Source organism: Leopardus geoffroyi, chromosome E2, assembly GCF_018350155.1.
Source record: "Leopardus geoffroyi isolate Oge1 chromosome E2, O.geoffroyi_Oge1_pat1.0, whole genome shotgun sequence".
In the NCBI taxonomy this organism is placed as follows: Eukaryota; Metazoa; Chordata; class Mammalia; order Carnivora; family Felidae; genus Leopardus; species Leopardus geoffroyi.
In genome coordinates this window covers 60,277,557-60,295,491 of record NC_059335.1, presented here as the reverse complement: position 1 = coordinate 60,295,491, position 17,935 = coordinate 60,277,557, and the positions used below count along the sequence as shown (strand labels likewise).

At 54.6% G+C, this 17,935-nt stretch overlaps 1 protein-coding gene across 8 annotated transcripts in view; it reads right to left on the bottom strand.

The window, feature by feature from the left end:
• Positions 1-9,142: 9,142 nt before the first annotated feature.
• The window catches only part of LOC123577752 (BTG3 associated nuclear protein), a 112,563-nt gene continuing 103,770 nt past the window's right edge, over positions 9,143-17,935 (bottom strand). For all 8 annotated transcript variants that reach the window (XM_045439951.1, XM_045439948.1, XM_045439950.1 and 5 more), the window contains 2 exons: positions 13,713-13,856; positions 9,143-9,782 (listed from right to left, as the gene is read on the bottom strand). In XM_045439951.1, coding sequence (XP_045295907.1) covers positions 9,711-9,782; positions 13,713-13,856 — 216 coding nt within the window. In that variant the 3' untranslated portion in view covers positions 9,143-9,710. The remainder of the gene's footprint in view (positions 9,783-13,712; positions 13,857-17,935) is intronic.

Below are 17,935 nucleotides of genomic sequence, written 5' to 3'. Positions count from 1 at the left end.
TGCCCCTCCTCTGGGCTGCGTGGTGCCTCGGATGGCTCTGCCTCCAGGAGCCCGATCCCACGCTCATGGTAACGCCACACCGCCCTTCAGAGTTGTTCAGTCCTTAGGACAGTCTTCTTGGCCCTTTGCATTTTCAAATACCTTCTCGAACAAGCTTGTCAATTTACACAAAAGTCCCCGTTTCGAGTTCAGCTGGAATTGCAGTGATCCACCATTTAGGGAAGAAAGGACACCTTGAAGCTTCTAATCAATCCACAGATGCGCCAAACACCTACATGTCTTAGGTTTCCTCCAAGAGTATTTTAGTTTCCTGTTACTTACCTTTTGTTAGTTTCCACATAACTTAAGTGTCTGAAACCCTGTGATAAGTCAGTCGTCAGGGGATATCTGGGGGGCCCAGTCGGTGAAGCGTCCCACTCGGATTTCAGCTCAGGTCACGATCTCGAGGTTTGTGGGTCTGAGCCCCACCTCTTGGATCTGACCTCTGTCCCTCTGTCTCTGCCCCTTCGGCTCTCTCACTTCAGCTTTAAAATAAAAAATATAAATAAATAAATAAATAAACAAGTGATCATTATTGATTGTTCTTGGTAATAAGAATCAATTCTTGTACGTTGGGCACGTGGCCAGCAACCTTGCTAAACTTCTCTCCCTGCTTTTAATAGTTTGCCTGTGAATCTGGATTTCTTTCGATTTTCTTCACATGTAACATTATCTCTGCAAATGGTGGCAGTTTTGTTTCTGGGTTTTCAAGCCCGGCACCCTTAAATCCCCTTTTCTGGCTGGTGTTGCAGCGTGGGGACCCCAGCAGGGCTGAGCAGCCGGTCCTGCCTCAATCCATCTCGGGGACAGAGCTTTCGATATTTCACAGTTAAGCAGGATGTCTGTCACAGATTTCTCATTTGATTAGATTCAGAAAGTTCCTTTCTATTCCTGGTTTGCTAAAAGCACTCTTGCCTCTTAATCTTGAATAGGTATCGAACTGTACAAATGATTCTTCTGAGTTTATCAAGATCATGCTTTATCTCATTAATGTGGTAAATTACGTGCATTTTAAAAAAATATACAAATCTGCATTCCTGAATCCCACCCACCTGGGCCATAATCCATTACCCTTCAATATTAGCAGATCCAGCTCGTCCACACTTTGTTTACAACTGTTGGGATTTTCAAGAGAAACACTGCTCTGTAACCATCTCTCTTTCTCTTCCTCTCCCTCCCTCCCTCCCGTCCTTGCCAGGTTTTAGCACCAAGGTTATGCTGCCTCATGAAACAAGACGGGACACAAGCCTCTTCTGTTCCGTGAAAGAGTGTGTAACAGACTGCTTCTCTTTCTTAAACATCCGGAAACACCGCCCAGCACGGTCACACGCGCCTGGAGTTGTCCTTGTGACGACACTTTAAGCTGTACGTGCGAGTCCACGAAGACGGGAGCTACTAAGCGGCATCAGCACGGGGGCTTCTGGCGTCGTCCCCTCCCGGAAACACCAGGTTGAACAACCACCCACACAGGAGAACATCTCGGCAAGCGTGAAGGAGCCTGGGTGAAAGGTCGGAGCGCCCGGGTGGAGCGCAGCTCAGACAAGACCATTTCGCATCATCCCCAGCACAGACACAGACGTGCTTCCGGGGGCAGGGGCATCCGGTCTGTGCCCGAGTGCCCCACAGACTCCAGGGCTGGCCCGCCGTGAACTCAGGGTCCAGACCTGACCCTGCACCCCCAGGCACCAGGCCGCCTACCCGAGGACTCCAGCGGCAAGCCCACCACAACCCGCCAGACGGCTCACCGCAGTTCCTGGACGGGCTGCCTGTGAAGGCTTCCCTGCCAGAGCCCATCTGTACCGACCAGAACGGGTGCCTGCTTCTCGAAACGTCCAGATGTTCACACAAGGCCACAGGATCACAACATCAAGGAAACACGACACCTCAAAAGGAAACCAATAAAGCGACAACGAGTGGCCCCAAAGAAAGGGAGATCCATGAAATGTCTGAAAAGAATTCAGAATAATGCTTTTAAAGAAACACAATAAACAAGAAAACACAGACAAGTGAATGAAATTAGGACACAACGTGTGAACAATATGAGAATGGAGTCCAGAAAAGAAATAGAAAACATGTTTTTTTAAAAAACCAGAAACCCCAGAGCACCTGGGAGGCTCGTGGGTTAAGCGTCCGACTTCGGCTCAGGTCATGATCTCACAGTTTGTGGGGTCGAGCCCCGCGTCAGACTCTGTGCTGACAGCTCAGACAGAGCCTGGAGCCTGCCTCGGATTCTGTGTCTCCCACTCTCTCTCTCTGCCCCTCCCCTTCACGCTCTGTCTCTGTCTCTCTCAAAAATAAATAAAAACATCATTTACAAAACAGTAATAAAAAATAGATAAAAACCAGAAACCTTGAGGCTCAAGAATACCGTGACTAAAAGACTCAGCAGAGACTCGAAGCAGGCGGAAGAGAGACGAGGCAGCGGCGAACCAGAAGGCGTGTCCCTTGAAGCATCCGCAAGGGAACAAACAGGAAGGGGAAAGACGACGCATGAAGGAACGCAACGTGAGTTACAGGAGAACATCCAGACACAGTGTGCACGTTGCTGGAGTCCCAGGAGAGGAGGGCAGAGAGCTCAGTTCAAGAAATACAAGTTCACAAAGCTCAGGCCCCTCTCCCCACCCCCCCACCCCTGATTTCAACCCCAAGCTACCTTCCCCAGGATACACGATAATACGAGTTCCCAAAACCACAGGGAAAAAAGAGAGGTTTTTAAAAGCAGCCAGACAAGAACAATTGCTTGCACACAGGGAACCCACACAGGCTGTCTGCAGACACGAAGGACGTCAGAAACCAGCAGGCTGATGCACGCAAAACGCCGAGAGAAAAAAGCTGCCAACCACAACACCCAGCAGAGGTGTCGCTCGGAAACGAGGGGGATAAAGCCATACCAGAGAACATATGTGGGGGCGGCCTCACCACGAGCCTGCCTTGCGAGAAGAACTGAGATGCAAAGAGGCTGATTACGGACACGAAAACAGACCAACGTACAGAAGACGCTGAGGCAGGTGAGGACGTGGTCAAGTTCACAACACTCTAACACACGTATGCTGATGCGTTCATCACTAACACTAGCATCAGCGTTAAAGGACGTAAGTATTAAAAGTAGCTACGCTAATTTGTCAATGAATACACGATATAAAAACATGTAAACTGTGACATCAAAAATGTAAAAGGGTATTTTTTTTCGTGTGATTGAGATCATCAGCTTTAAAAAGACTTTTTTATTTAAAAAATGTTTTTTAACATTTTTACTTATTTTTGAGAGACAGAGTGTGAGCAGGGGAGGGGCAGACAGAGAGGGAGACAGAGAATCCGAAGCAGGCTCCGGGCTCCGAGCTGTCAGCACCGAGCCCGACGCGGGGCTCGAACCCACCAACCGTGAGATCGTGACCTGAGCTGAAGTCAGACACTCAACCGACTGAGCCACCCACACGCCCCTAAAGAGACTATCATAAAATGTTAAGTTAGCCTCATGGTAACAGCAAAGCAAAACCCCAGAGAAGATACACAAAAGATGGTGGAAATGGCATCAGAGCACAGCACCTGCAGAAAATCATCACTCCACGAAGGAAGACAGTAAGAGAGGAAGGAAGGAACAAGCAAGCTAGAAGGCAGTGGAAACCATGAATGAAATGGCACCAGTTATTCCTAGAATAATTACTCTTAGTATATATGGGTTAAATTATCCAATCAAAAAGGCAGAGACTAGACGAATGGGTTAAAAAAAAACTAAGACTCAAGTGCACGCTGTCTAAAAAGAGACTGGCTTCAGCTTTACGAACACACACAGGTTCAAAGTGAAGGGACAGAAAAGATATTCCGTGCCAGTGGAAAATAAAAGACAGCAGGAGCAGCTATCCTTACGTTAAAAAAAAAAAAAAAAAAAAAAGACTTCAAGTCCAAAACTGTAACGAGACAAAGAAGGTAACTATGTAATAACAAAAGGGTTAATTCGTTCCCCAATACACTAAAAGGATATGGCAGGATATATACATGCACATACAGTGGGTGGTGCTGTTTTTTCGAAAAGATAAACAAAATGGACAAACCTTTCGCTAGACTAAGAAGAAAGGAGAGAGACTCAAACAAAATTGGAAATGCAAAGGATCCTAGGAGATTACCATGAGCAATTATGTGCCTACCAACTAGATGACCCAGCAGAAACGGATACATTCCTAGAAACATACGGCTTGCCACAACTTGATTTATTTCTTAAATCATGAAGAAATAAAATGTGAACAGACCAGGAACAAGGACATTAAACAGTCATCAAAACCTTCCCAACGCAGAGAAGCCCAAGCCAGATGGCTACGCCGATGAATTCTTCCAAACATTTAAAGAATTTACGCCAATCCTCCTCAACCTCTTCCAGAAAACTGGAGAGGACACGCCCAAACTCATTTTACAAGGCCAGCGTTACCCTGATATCAAAGCCAGATGAAGAGACAAGCAGAGTATAAGCCGATATGCCCGATGATTGTAGATGTGAAAATTCTCAACACAAGAACCAGCAGATCCTACACCATGATCAAGTGGGAGTCATCCCTGGGATGTGCAGAGGATTCAATACACGTCAGTCGATAAGCATGACCTACCTCGCTAATAAAACGTAGAATAGAAACTGCACGATCACCTCAGTAGACGCAGAAAAGGCACGCGGCAAATTGCGACGCCCTTTCGAGATAAAAACCCTCTCCACAAATAAGGTATAGAGAGAACACACTTCGTCCTAATGAAGGCTGTGGATGACAAGCCCAGAGCTAACATCATCCCTAGTGGCAAAAGGCTGAAAGCTTATCGTCTAAGATCAGGAACAAGGCAAGATGCCTCCTCTTTTTTCTTCCAGCTTTACTGAAAAATAATTGACAGGCACACATCATTATACAAGTTGAACGCATACAGCGTGATGGCTTGATTCACATATATCGTGGAAGAATTACCATAATACGTTCATCTCACATCCATCTTCTCACATAAATACAAAAAAAAAAAAGAAGAAAAAGAAAAAGGGGACAAATTTCAGAACTCTCAGGATTTACTCTCTTAGCTGTCGCGTACGTCGTAAAGTAGTGGTAACTATAGTCGTCATGGTGTTCGTTACATCCCTAGTACTCGCTTGCTTTATAGCCGGAAGTTTGGACCTTTTGACCGTCTTCCTCCAGTTTCCCCTCCCTTCCCCGCCCCCACCTGGTAACCACAAGTCTGATCTCTTTTTCTAGGAGTTTGGCCTTTCGTTTGTTTTAGATTCCACATACAAGTGATACCATACTTGTATCTTTCTCCGACTCATTTTACTTAGCCTAATTCCTTCAAGGTCCATCCGTGTTGTGGCAAGCGGCAGGTTTCTTTTTTTCTACAAGAGAATGAATTTCCACGGTGGACATAATACCACATCCTCTTTATCCATTCGTCTGCCCGTGGACACTTAGGTTGTCGCTAGGTCTTGATGATTGTAAACAATGCTGCTATTAACGTAGGGGTGCAGATAGCTTTTTGAGTTAGTGTTTTTGTTTCCCTTGGATATATTCCCATAAATGGAATCGCTGAATCATATGCTGGTTCTGGTTTTCTAATTGCTCTCGCCAGTACTGTGTCGAATAAAAGCGGCAAGAATACTCACTGGAGAAAAAACCACCTCTACCGTAAGTGGTATTGGGGTAATTAGGTATTCACGTGCAAAAGAATCAAACTGGACCCACATTTTACACCACTCACAAAAACGAACTTGAAATTGATTAAAGACTTAAATGTAAGACCTGAAACCATGAACTCCTAGAAGGAAACACAGGAACAAAGCTCCTTGACACGGGTCTCAGAAACGGTGGTCTGGACAGACACTCGCAGCACAGGCGACAAGATAAAACATAACCGGTGGGACCAGGGACCACATCCAACTAAAAAGCTTTTGCCCAGCATAAGAAATCACCAACAACGTGGAAAGACAAGCTACAGGATGAGAAAAAAAAACATCTGCAAAGCAGGTTATCTGATGAGGAGTTAGTATCAAAACACATAAAGAATTCACACAATTTGGCAGCAAAAAAAAAGGATAACCCAATTACAAAAATGGACAAAGGACCTGAACAGACATTCCTCCAAAGAAGATCTACGAAAGGTCCACAGGCACATGGAAAGACCCTCATGCTCGCTGGATAACAGGGAAACGCAAACCAAAACCACAGCTGTCAGCACGGCCATCGCCAAAAAGACGAGAGAGAACGCTGACGAGGGTGTGGAGAAAAGGGAGCCCTTGTGCTCTGCGGGTGGGACTGCAAAGTGGTGCCGCCGCTCAGGAAAACAGCACGGAGGTTCCTCAAGAAGGTAGAAAAGAAATGATTGTAGGGCCCAGGAGCCCCAGTTCTGGGAACGTATCAGAAGGAAATATAAACCTTTTCTAAACCAACTCACAATTCTCAACGTGTTGCACAAGTTTTGATATGTCAACCTGCCATTTTTAATTGGTAATTAAAAATACCTATTTCCATTTATTTGACCCACGGGTGATTTTAAAAGCACATTACTTAATCTGCAAACCTTTGCACACATACTCCTTTCCTCTCATTAACTTTTAACTTAATCCCACGTGGTCAGAGAGTTGCAGGCGGCAGGATCTCAGTCCTGGGCGGTCTGTAGAGATCTTCTTTATGGCCTGGCACACGGGCAGACTGCGCACTCTTCGACCGCTGGACGCAGCGCTCTGCCGTCAGCTCGGCTGAGTTTCTTCAGCACGTTGTTCAGATATCCCACGCCTAACACTTCCTCTATACTGCGTTTCTTAAATGTTTGTCAAGGATATTAAGCCTGGCATCTTAAAACCGTACAGGATCTTGATCCTTTGTCTCCCGGGCAATAAAAAGGGGCTTTAAAAGTTTAGCTCCGGGGCGCCTGGGTGGCGCAGTCGGTTGAGCGTCCGACTTCAGCCAGGTCACGATCTCGCGGTCCGTGAGTTCGAGCCCCGCGTCAGGCTCTGGGCTGATGGCTCGGAGCCTAGAGCCTGTTTCCGATTCTGTGTCTCCCTCTCTCTCTGCCCGTCCCCCGTTCATGCTCTGTCTCTCTCTGTCCCAAAAATAAATAAACGTTGAAAAAAAAATTAAAAAAAAAAAAAAAAAGTTTAGCTCCTTCCTGCCTGTCCCAACTTACAAGGCAATTTTCTCCAGTATTTTACCGTGTTTGAAAATTTCAATGTCAGACGGTTTTAGGCAGGGCACTTAGACATTATCTGTGTTTATTACCGTTCGTGCCTCCTCCTGGATCTACATTCTTGCTCTTGAAGAAAATTCCTTGCAATTTCCTTTATGGGAGGGATCATCTGTAGGTAATACCTTCATTTTGTTTATGAGAGGTTTTTGAAATGCCATCCAATTCTTTAATGGCTTTGAGATATAATTGATATGCCAAAAATTTCACCCTTTTACGTGTATATTTCAGTGACTTTTGGTGTATTTACAGAGCTGGGCCAACATCACCACTGAATTCCAAAACCTTCTCATCACCCCACACAAAAGCCCGCCCCCACGAGCAGTCACTGCCCATCTCTCCCCTCCGCGGCCCCCGCGCCCAGTGATCTGCTTCCGCTGCCTCTACCGACTGGCCTGTTCGAAACGGTTCACAGAAACGGGGTCCTGTGATGTGTGGCCTACTGTGTCTGGCTTCTTTCACTCAGGAGGGTGTTTTTGAGGCTCACCTGTGTTATAACCCACGTCCGACCCTCATTCCTTCTTATGGCCAAATAAAATTCATTTTGTGTGTGGCCAGGTCACATTCAGCTTACCCACTCATCTGCCGAGAGACACGTGGCTGTCTCCACTGTTGGGCCGTGAGCAATGACACCACGGCGACCATTTGTGAACATGTTTTTACGTGTGGCCGTGTGCTTTCAATTCTCTTGGGTGTACAAACGCCGTACCCCTGCACAGACATGCCGGGACTGATGGCGACTGTCCCCAACATCCCTGAACGACATTCAGTTTTAGTGAACGCTCAATTTGGCGTCGAGAGGTTCTTTCTCTCAGTGCCCTGCTGGCAGCAGCCTGTGCTCCCGACTTCCGGTGGGCGTGGAGAGGTGGCCCGTGCTGCTGCTGGGAGCCACCCCACCGCGGGGGGAATGTCCTTTCTCTCCGGCTGCCTTCAGAGTGAACTCTGCCTTCAACGATGTGTGGGCGTGCAAGCATTAGCTTCCTTTTACTTCTCCTTGGGATCTGCTCTGTGTCCGGAATCCTGTCAACGTCATCTTTCTCCCATAACCTCTTTCCGGGATTGCAGACGCATGAACGGGATCTTCCTCCAGCCTTGTGGAGTCGGTCCTCTCTCCCGTTCCCATCTGCGGGAGGATGGCCCTTCCCAGGGACTGTCCTCACCCCCACGGTGCTCTGCTCGTCCCTGGAGGGTGGATGGAGGCGTGGCACGCGGAGGCTCCGCCCCACTCCCGGGAGCTGCTGCCCGAGCCCGCCTTCACCCCTTAGCAGGTGCTGGTCTAAACTACCCGGCGCAGCGACCCCCAACGGGGTGGTGTGGGAGATACCAACTGTTTGAGATGACAACTTGGAGCGCGCCCGAGTAGGTGAACACGACTTCCTGGTGGGAATCTCCCAGAGCCGCCAGGATAACTGCCAGAACAGAGGGGACCGAGCGGCCCAGACACTGCCGGGGACACGTCATGCAAAGCACCTCTGGGACTCCGGTTTTGGAACTATCTTTCTTCTTAAAATATAGACGCTAAAGCATGCTTCTTTGGGTGTGAGTTTCCCTAAGGATCCCCAGATCTGTAACTCTGTACAGCTGGGAGAGGCCCATGTCATTCACCAGCACAGTCTGCCTGCGGAAACTCCCCCAATACCGAGACAGGCTCACGCTGTCCCGAGGGGCACCCGTGTTCGAGAGGGGGCGTGCCATGGCGCGGTGCTTGGCATCTGGGGAAGCCATTCCCGGGCCCCATTACACCGGACTGGAAGAAACAGCCACGACCCTTTCTTTGACAAGGACCCTGCCTCCAGCGTCAGCACGGCTGAAAGGGCCTATCGGGTGACTTCCCAAGCACCCGCCAGGAATGAGGCCAGCCTCAGGGTGAGCCACCTCTCAAGAGAAAATGATACAAAGCTGCTGTGGTCATAAATACATTTTATTTCATTAGAAATGCATAATTAACAGTTTGAGAGCATTTCCCCCTAGAAAAGTAGGTAAGCAATATTTCCATCAAAATCATTAGTTGTCTTCTGCAAATACCTATTTTCGTTACACTGAACAGAGCACACAGCAAAAGGCTTCTGCTACTCCACTTTTTTTTTTTCAATTTTCTTTTTTGTTATAAACACCATAGCAAATTAAAAAAGCTGTTTGAACAGAGAAAAATATCGTAGTTCTTGATTTTCCGCACGTACTCGATGCAACGCACGCTGTGCTTCCCCACTCTTCTCTAGACGCCGACAGTGGGACAAAAAGTAAGGGTCTTCTGGCAGGGGCAGCGGCCGTTACTGTCACCTTGTATGCATTGGGACACTCTCCCCGGCGGGTGAGGCTTTCAGATGCACTCGAACAGAGCATGTGCAGTCACCTCCGTGCAAAGCCATGGGACCAGGGCGCGTGGAGAACAGGGTGGCTGGCCGGGGCCAGCGCTGAGCACGGCAGCGGCTCTGTCTTAGGTTCTGTTGTGGGTGGGTGGCCCGGCCCGCCTACTGGATCTGGATCGCTCCATGCTCAAGCTGCATTTCCGGCTGCAGGGTGGGCTGCAGGGTCTCAGCCGTCTGCAAGAGGGGAGAGAGGAGGGCTTTCTATAAAAGTACCCACCAACGCGAGTCCGGGTCACATCCAGGTCACTCACAGGTCACAGAACACCAGCGGCTCTCGTGCATGGAACAAACACACACAACAGGGCTAGAGAGGGCCAAGAGTCGTAGGTTCACCGCTCTGGGAGAAGACTCTCCCAGGGGCCGTGGCCCCTCTTTACCCACCGACCCTCCCCACACGTGCTCTGTGGCCCAACGAGGTTCTGTGCTAATTTCCCAGTCCCACCCCTGCGCATCACTGGGGAATGCCTTTGGAGTACTTAACCCGTCCTATTTACCTAGAATTTCGGTCACCATTTTGCCTTCTTATAAAAACTGCTCCAACGTTCCAGAAAACGTTTCAGGGGCAGTCACCTTTCTCTCCTTAACGAGAGAAGTTCTAATCAACGATCTACAGATATTAAAAGGACGTTAAGTGCATATTCACGGTTTTAAGATAAAGGGAAAAATACGACTTGGAGTAAGTCACCAATCATCCAGCTCAATCATCCCGAACAAGCCCCGAAACAGAATAACTGGGTTTTTTCTTCAGGCTCCTCTACATCGTTGGCCAAAGGCAACGTCACAAAGATCGGACCCTGAGGCGGGTTTCCGGCTGCCCTGGCAGGAAACTTGGTTGCAGAGGCCAGGCATGCGGGTGTGAAGGAAGAAAGAGGCAGACAGCCACGATGCTGGCGGGCAGGAGCCCCCTGCAGCTCTTACCGCAGACTAAGGCTTCAGTTTTGAAATCTGAATATCAAATGACATTGCACGCGGTGCGTCCTGAAAGCGGGGAGGGGCCCTTGCAGTGGAAGGACGTGGCGCAGGCATGAGCCACACGGCCCACGGAGCCCAGGACTGAGGGCGGGCAAGAACGGCCAGAGCCATGAACCTGCGAGGCACAGCGGAGGCGACCACACAATCTCTGGGAAATGTCTGGGAAAGTGGACTCAGCCGTGTCGGCGGCTGCAGGCAGAGGGGGCAGGGTGGGTTACAGGCCGGGCAGAGAGGCCCCTGTGGGAGCGAGAGTCCCTCCCCATCCTTGAAAAACCAGAAAGGCAGCTTTGGACCCAGGTGCACAGAAGGCGGAGCACAGACGAGGTGGGGACCTGCCTGGGATTCAGGGACACCCACGCTCTGATGAGGACCCCTCCCTTCTCCTGTGTCCTCAAAACGCAGCACCAGACCTGTGTCTCGGGCAGGAAACGTAGAGAAAGGGCTCCAAGCAGACGAGTCAGAACGTTCGAGACGTTTGAGGGAACGGAGGCAGCGGGGAGCCCTGGGCACCCACAAAGGTGAGAACCCGGGCACCTGCCTGGGCACAGGCACTCACTGCCCTTCCTACTGGCCGCTCCATGGGGCCAGTGCCCTGGCCTCCTGCCCAAGAGAAGCCCATCCTCTCAGGAGCTAGACGGCTCTTACAGCCCCTGGGGGGCTCCTGGGGGACTCTCATCTCTTCCAGGAGCGAGTTTGGGTATGTGACCCCATTCTGATGGGCAAACCCGAACCGAGAGGAAACCTACAGGAGTGGAGGCCTCGGTGCTGATGAAGAAACAGGAGCCCTTTCCCTCTGCAGACGTGGTCGCGTCTGTGTGAGGCACCAGCGGGGCCACGGAAGGTGAGGGGACAGGAGCAGCGGGCTCCGGGGACATGCATGGGGGGCCGGGCCTGGGGCCACCCTGCTGCCGTGTAACCCACTGACTATTCAAGTCCATGCCGAGTGGGGTCTGCTACAGGGAAAACACCCCAGTGGGTGCAAACCTCATTCTCTGGCCTGTTCTTATACAGACGCGTGAAGGGGGCCCTGAGACCGGCCAGGCAGGAACGAAGACCAACAACACAGACAGGAAGCCCAGGGTGGCGAAGAGCGAAGATGGACATGGCCTTCCCCCACTCTGAAATGTGTCAAATGACCGCGAACCCGGTCCGGCGAGACAGCTCGGCACACAGTATCCCCGGTCTGTGGCGCACGCCGTGTGACCCTTCTGCAACTGCTGGGCAGCGGGGAGGAGAACCGCCTTCGTGCAATGACCCCGCTTACGACCACACGGGGCATCACACGAGCCACCCGGCGTGGGACAAGGCGGGCCTGCAGGGGGGCTCTCTCTTCCAGGACAAGTTAATACTCAAACCACCGAAATGGGCCAGCCAGAGAGAATGCCACCTCATCCCCCAACACCGTGGGCTCCCGGTCACACCCAACCCTTCTTGGTTCACGTCCAGGGTGGGGTGGGCCGCTGCGGTCACCGCTGCACAAAAGACACACCGGAGGTGAACTAAGCGCCCGTGCTGCGGTGGCCCCTCATGTGGGAGTGGCCGGGGTGGCCTGGTGGGTGGTGGGGACCGAGAGGCGGAGAGGCGGCGCCTTCTCCAGGAACCGCGTTTGCCAGCTGGGGCCTCGCCGCGCATTAGGAGGTAAAAAACCGAGGTCTCCCGAGAGCGCCTAGTCCACCCAGCCGGCCACCCGGTCACGAGGTTGCCCCGAGCACCCTGGCTGGCTCCACTGAACTCCATTCCTCGGCAACCACCTCATGAGGCTGCAAGGAAAGCAGAGAAGAATTTTCCTTCCTGCCGAGAGCTGAGCACACGCACAGCACCGGCACGGGGCCCGAGTGGAGCGCGAGAGGGGAGAGGGCTGCGTGGAAACCCGGGGCCTCGGTTCTGCGCGTAAGAGGCCCATGGCATCGAGACACACACCGCTCCTCAGTGCCGGGATGCAGGAGTACAGGAGTGGGCCCAGAGGACGGCAGGGTGTACGAGAAGGCCGGCAGGAGCCGACCGGCCAACGCTCGGGGCAGATGGGAGTCCTGCGTCAGAGGTGATCTCGGCCTGGGCTCGGCAGGAAGGCCCGCGAGGTTTCAGAACACTGGCCATCCGCGGCCTGAGCTTTGTGTCAGCGACCCCTGTGGTCCGGGGACCCGTCCTAGATTACTCTCACAAACACACAGTCGCCCCATTGGATCGAGAGCATGCCGTCCCCTCGAGGAGGGCTCCAGTGGGCTCTTGGCCCTAGTGTGGGGGGCCGGGCCTGGCTCCCCAGACCCAGGAGATCCGAGGAGAGGTCATTCACGGTGTTCGTCTGGCCAAGCGCACTCACCAGGGGGCAGCTCTATAAACGTGTCAAATCCCCAAACAGCAGCCCCCTTATCTGACACCTCGGGACGTGTCCAGACCATTTCCTGTGCTTCTAGGAGAGCGCGGAGACGAGTGGTTTCTGGGACGGGAGGTGGGGGCCGGGGAGCCAGCGCTCAGCCCATCAGACGGTGCGTGGAGTACGCACAAACTGAGCGGAGGGAACCCTGGGCCCCAATGCCCGTGTGGCTCCCAGCGAGGCCTTCGGCTGCCACGCAGGAGGCGCCCAGGCGGGAGGCTGGAAACCAGGCCAGACGGGGCCCCTCAGGACCGAGTGAAGCGCCATCCTGCATTTGTGCCACAGAGAAGAGCCACTGGGGACAACGACCCACAACCTGCCCCTGGGAAAGGGTCAAGGCCGAGACACAAAGGCCACAAAGGCAGAGCCTGTTGCCTGCACGAGTGCTGACCTCTGGGCCCTGCCACTCTCAGAGCAGCAGCGAGACCTTGGTAAACAGGGACCCTCTCGTTCTGCAGTCCCCGGGAGCTGGCCCCGTGGGGTCAAGAGGCACAACTGGACGCTGGCCCCTGATCTTACAGATGAACGCCTGGCGGCACGTGGGCCGGGAACCAAGCCCTCGCCTTCGCTGCTTCAGGCACTTACAAAAACTACCGCCCACGTCGGTGCCCGTGTCCAAGTCACGTGCCTTTCCGTGACAATGGACCTGGCTCGCGGGGGGACATCAGAAGGAGAAACGCCCAAGCTGTGCTCAGAGCTGCAGAAGCCCCGGGACCTATCCAGACAGGGTGTGTGCTTCCACAAGGGGTGGGACCCACCTGAGCTGCAGCGGTGTGGTCAGTCACTGGAGCCAGCTGGACGTACTGGACCTGGATGTCGCTGCCCTGGAGAGGGGAGCCGTCCACCCCCGCGGCAGCAGGGTCGGAAGAGGCCACGGCTATCAGCTGGGCCCCCTGCAGCACCTGGAGAGACAAAGCAGACCCCGTCAGCACGGACGCCGGTGCCACTCCGCCGTGACCACGTGAACCACGGGGGACGGGCCCAGGACCACACCGCGGGGCCCGTCTGTCTCGTGAATGACCCTGGAACGACATCCGACCGGCAACCCAGCGCCTGTACGGCGCGAGTGTGAGCGTTGGGCGCGCGCGGCGTGACCGAGTTGTGCAACGTGTGCAAGTGACCCCCTCAAGCACCCACACACTGGACACGAGGGAGCTCAGGGACGGGGCCGAGGGTGCCGAGAGAGGGGCAAGGAGGCAGAGGGACGTGGGACAGAGGCAGGAGTCCCGGACACCTCCCAGAAACCACTGCTCTTTGAGGTTCTTGGGGGCAGAGCCTAAAGGCAGCCTGGAGGAGACAGAAAACGGCGGCACGTCCTCGACCCGCATCCGCCGGGAGCCCCCAGAGTGCTCAAGACCAGGCACACAAAGAAACGGGGCAGCGGACGCCCGCGGTTATGAACCAAAGCGGAGACGTGCCTGAGTCAGGGACCCCACGGCTGCGGGTGATGCGGAGAGGGGCTCAGGGTGAGGAGCTGCCATCGGGAGGGAGGTACGAGACGCTGATGGAGGGGAACCCCCGGGGGACGGGAGGCCCCGAGTCCCCGGGACACCCACTGTGGGCCGTGCCGACAGGAGGGGGCAGATGAGGCCCCGGGGGATGGGCTCTGGGTGACCCCACCACTCGTGAGCGACCCCACCCCCAGGCCCAATTCCCACCCCCCCACACACAACAGCTGGGCAGGTGGGCCACTGCCTCGCTGCCCCGCAGGCCGGACGGGGAAGTAGGGGTGAGGGCATCCGTGGCTTTGCATTCACGAGGGAGCTGCCGTGAACCGTGCGTGTTTATACCCGGAGTCGTATCCCACCCCCCTTCAAACGATGCGTCCACGGGATCACGGATGCTTGCCGGCGGTCCACAGCAGGGCGGGAATGACCGTGCCTCCCGACCGGCCCGACTGCCTCCCGCACCAGTGGTCAGAGCCGAGAAAGAGGGTGAGGGCACTGAGAGAGAGGAAGGGGCTGCTCAGCCCGGGAGAGGCGGGCTCGGATACAGATCTCCAGCAGTCTGTATAAACACAGTCCGTGGCTTTTAAACGGCATTGTAGTTTTTGACGAACAGAAGTTCTATTTCTGTAACGATGCATCCACTGCTGGAAAAACACACGAGTTCAACTCTTAGAAAAGAAGACGGCAGACAGCTCTCCACCACCCCTCCTCTTGTGTCTTCAGAAACCACTTGCCGGCAGTGTCGTGTTCTAATACCAGCCAGCTGTGCCAGGAAGATGAACCCCCCAGATCCTAACCCTAACCCTAACCCTAGCCACGTCCTAGACGTGGCAGAAGCACCTGCAGGCAGGACAAAGGCGAGGACACGGAGACAGGGAGTGTCCTGTGGCAACAGGTGGGCCCCACGTCACACACCACGTTTCCCAGCTGCGGAGGGGCAGAGAGGGGCCAACCGCTGGCTTGGAGGACGGGGGACGGGGGACGAGGACGGGCCACCCGCCAAGGGTGCGGCAGGCCTGGAGGCTGGGGCAGACAGGAAACGACTCGCCCCTGGGGCCTCTGGGAGGAGCCAGCCCCGTGACAGTCTGACTGCAGCCCCGTGAGCCCACACTGGGCCTGTGACCTCCAGACCGTGAGAAAACGAGCCTCCGGCGTGAGCCAGCAGGCGTGTGCTCACCGGTCACCGCAGCCACACTCGCACGACACGCCGGCCTCTCCTTGGCCGTCTCCTTCCAAGGAGCTGGCCTCCCACTTCCAAGGGCTGACCCAACGACGACGACGGCTCCTCTTCCACCATAACCGTGAGCCATTTGTACCAACGAGTGTTTGAAAGAAGGGTTTGAAAAAACCAGAGAAAACCAAAGACCCCGTAGCATTCACGTTTTCTCTTCCCGGGACTTCCTCTCCACCAGATTGCTCACGGTCAGGGAGAGGACCCGGTCCTGCTGAGCTCCGTACCTCCACCCCCCACGTGGCAGGGGTGGCCCCCACTCCCTCTCCTCTAACTGGCGGAGTCACGCGAACAGGTGTGTGGCTCAGGGGAGGGCTCGCACAGGGGCGGCAACTCGGCCTCACGATGGCTAGACCAGAACGGGGAAAAGACGAAAAGCACTTGGTGTAAGTCCTCAAAGCCGCAGACATTTACGGTGTCCTCGGTGCCCTTCGGTGGGGGGGAGAAGGCGGGAGGAGGGGCCGGAGCGGGGGACCCGTGCAGCGAAGCCACCCCCACTTAGCATGGTTTTGCTGCACCCCGGACTGAACTTAAAAACCACATGACGTTTTGAAACCCGGGAGCTAAAGCATGAGGTAACGCAGTCACCACTGCGCGATACAAAAGATCCCTGAATACGCCGGTTTAGGGTCAGATCGTAACTATGTTTTCATGAAAGCTGCGCAGTCGTGGGGCCGTTTCCAGGCGAGGCTCCGTCTGACTCTGGCTCTGGCCGCGAGCCACCACCCCTACGATGGAGGGCAGGTTACGGTTTCCTGAGGGCGAACTGTTCCCTGTCAGCACTGCCAACGAGGTGACTTTTCACACGAGCCACACGACTGAGTAAATCGTAAGACCTGGAACGTCAGAAACCGCAGCATCGAACGTGCTTCATTACGGTATCGGATGAGGCACATCCCCAGCCTGGCTGGCGAGTGAAAGTAAAGACAGGAAAACGTTGCCACCTGAGACTCCATTCCAAACACCACACCTCCTCAACGTGCCCGCACTGGTGGCTCTTGACGGCAGAGTCGGGAATGAGTCCAAGTCAACGCGCACAGGACTGGTGGGAAAGGCCTTCCGGGCACTTAGCGCCCTGCCCTTGCTCACCGCGGGGACCTCAAAGCCAAGGGCTGGGGACGTGGACGGAAGGGGGCACCGCGCTGCCCCAGGAGAAAGGGAGGCGGCAAGAGCCCCGCAGGGGGACAACTTCTCTGGGGACCACAGGGGACGGAAAGGCTGCTGGGGGGCTGCGTCAGGAGCCGGGCTGGCCGCGGAGGCAGCTGTGCAGGGAGGCTCCACCGAGACCCGGATCACAGAGCGTCTTCCGGGCCGGCTTCACGCACGCCGACCTCCAGGAGCCCCGGGTGGGGAAGGCGCCCCCGGGACCCGGGCCACCATCCCGGCCTGGCCTTGCTCACCGGCTTCCCTTGCAGCTACACTCGGCTCCTCGAAGGGCACGTCCCCCACCACGGGCTGACCTCCACACACCACGGCACCCCGGCCGGGGCTCCGCCACGGGCAGAGAGACGTCCCCACACAGAAGCGATCTGCGATGCTTTTCAGGTAGTCCTCAAAATTTGGAAAAGCTCTCTTAAGGGGAGGTTGAGGGAGAAAACACACAGGGAGGAAGGAGCGGGCAAGAGACTGTTCTGCCCGTGGGGAGCTCCCTCCCCAGCCCAGCCAGCCGGGCCTCTCAGGGCCTCCCTGTCACACCGCAGTCCGGCAGGCAGACGTGGGGGCCTCGTCTCACCCGGGGCCACAAAACAGCATCCACGACCTGGACCTACACGGCAGTCTGCTCTCGCCCTGAAGGCAGGACGAAGGAGGAGAAGGTCTAGAAGGTCGGACCGGGGGACGGCCAAGTTACAGACCACCGGTTTTCCAGCCGCCGGAACACGTGTATTAAGAGCAGGTTCGAAAGAACCTCCGTGAGCTTGTGCACACAGAGGGCACATCACGACCACTGACTGGCCGGCACCCCTGTGGCACGAGGAGGGAAACCCACCGACTGACAAGTGTACCAGTCTACCCTTCGCCTAGTGCCGCGTGACAATCAAAGAACGAGCCGCACTAACCGAGCAGGGCTTGGGACAGGACCCCTCCTTTCTAGGCCACAGTCAGGGCAGAGAAAGGTGTCAGTGACCAGCGCAAGGCAGGCCGGGACCAGGGCGTACAGGGAGGCACAGAGACAGCGGTTAAGAGGAGAGGGCCCGGCAGGTGGCGCCCCACAGGGCCTCGGGGAGGCTCTCAGCCGGAGCCACTCACAAGGAGGCCAGGGGGCAGGGGACGGTCCGCTCTGTCACGTGCCCCCGCCGCAGCT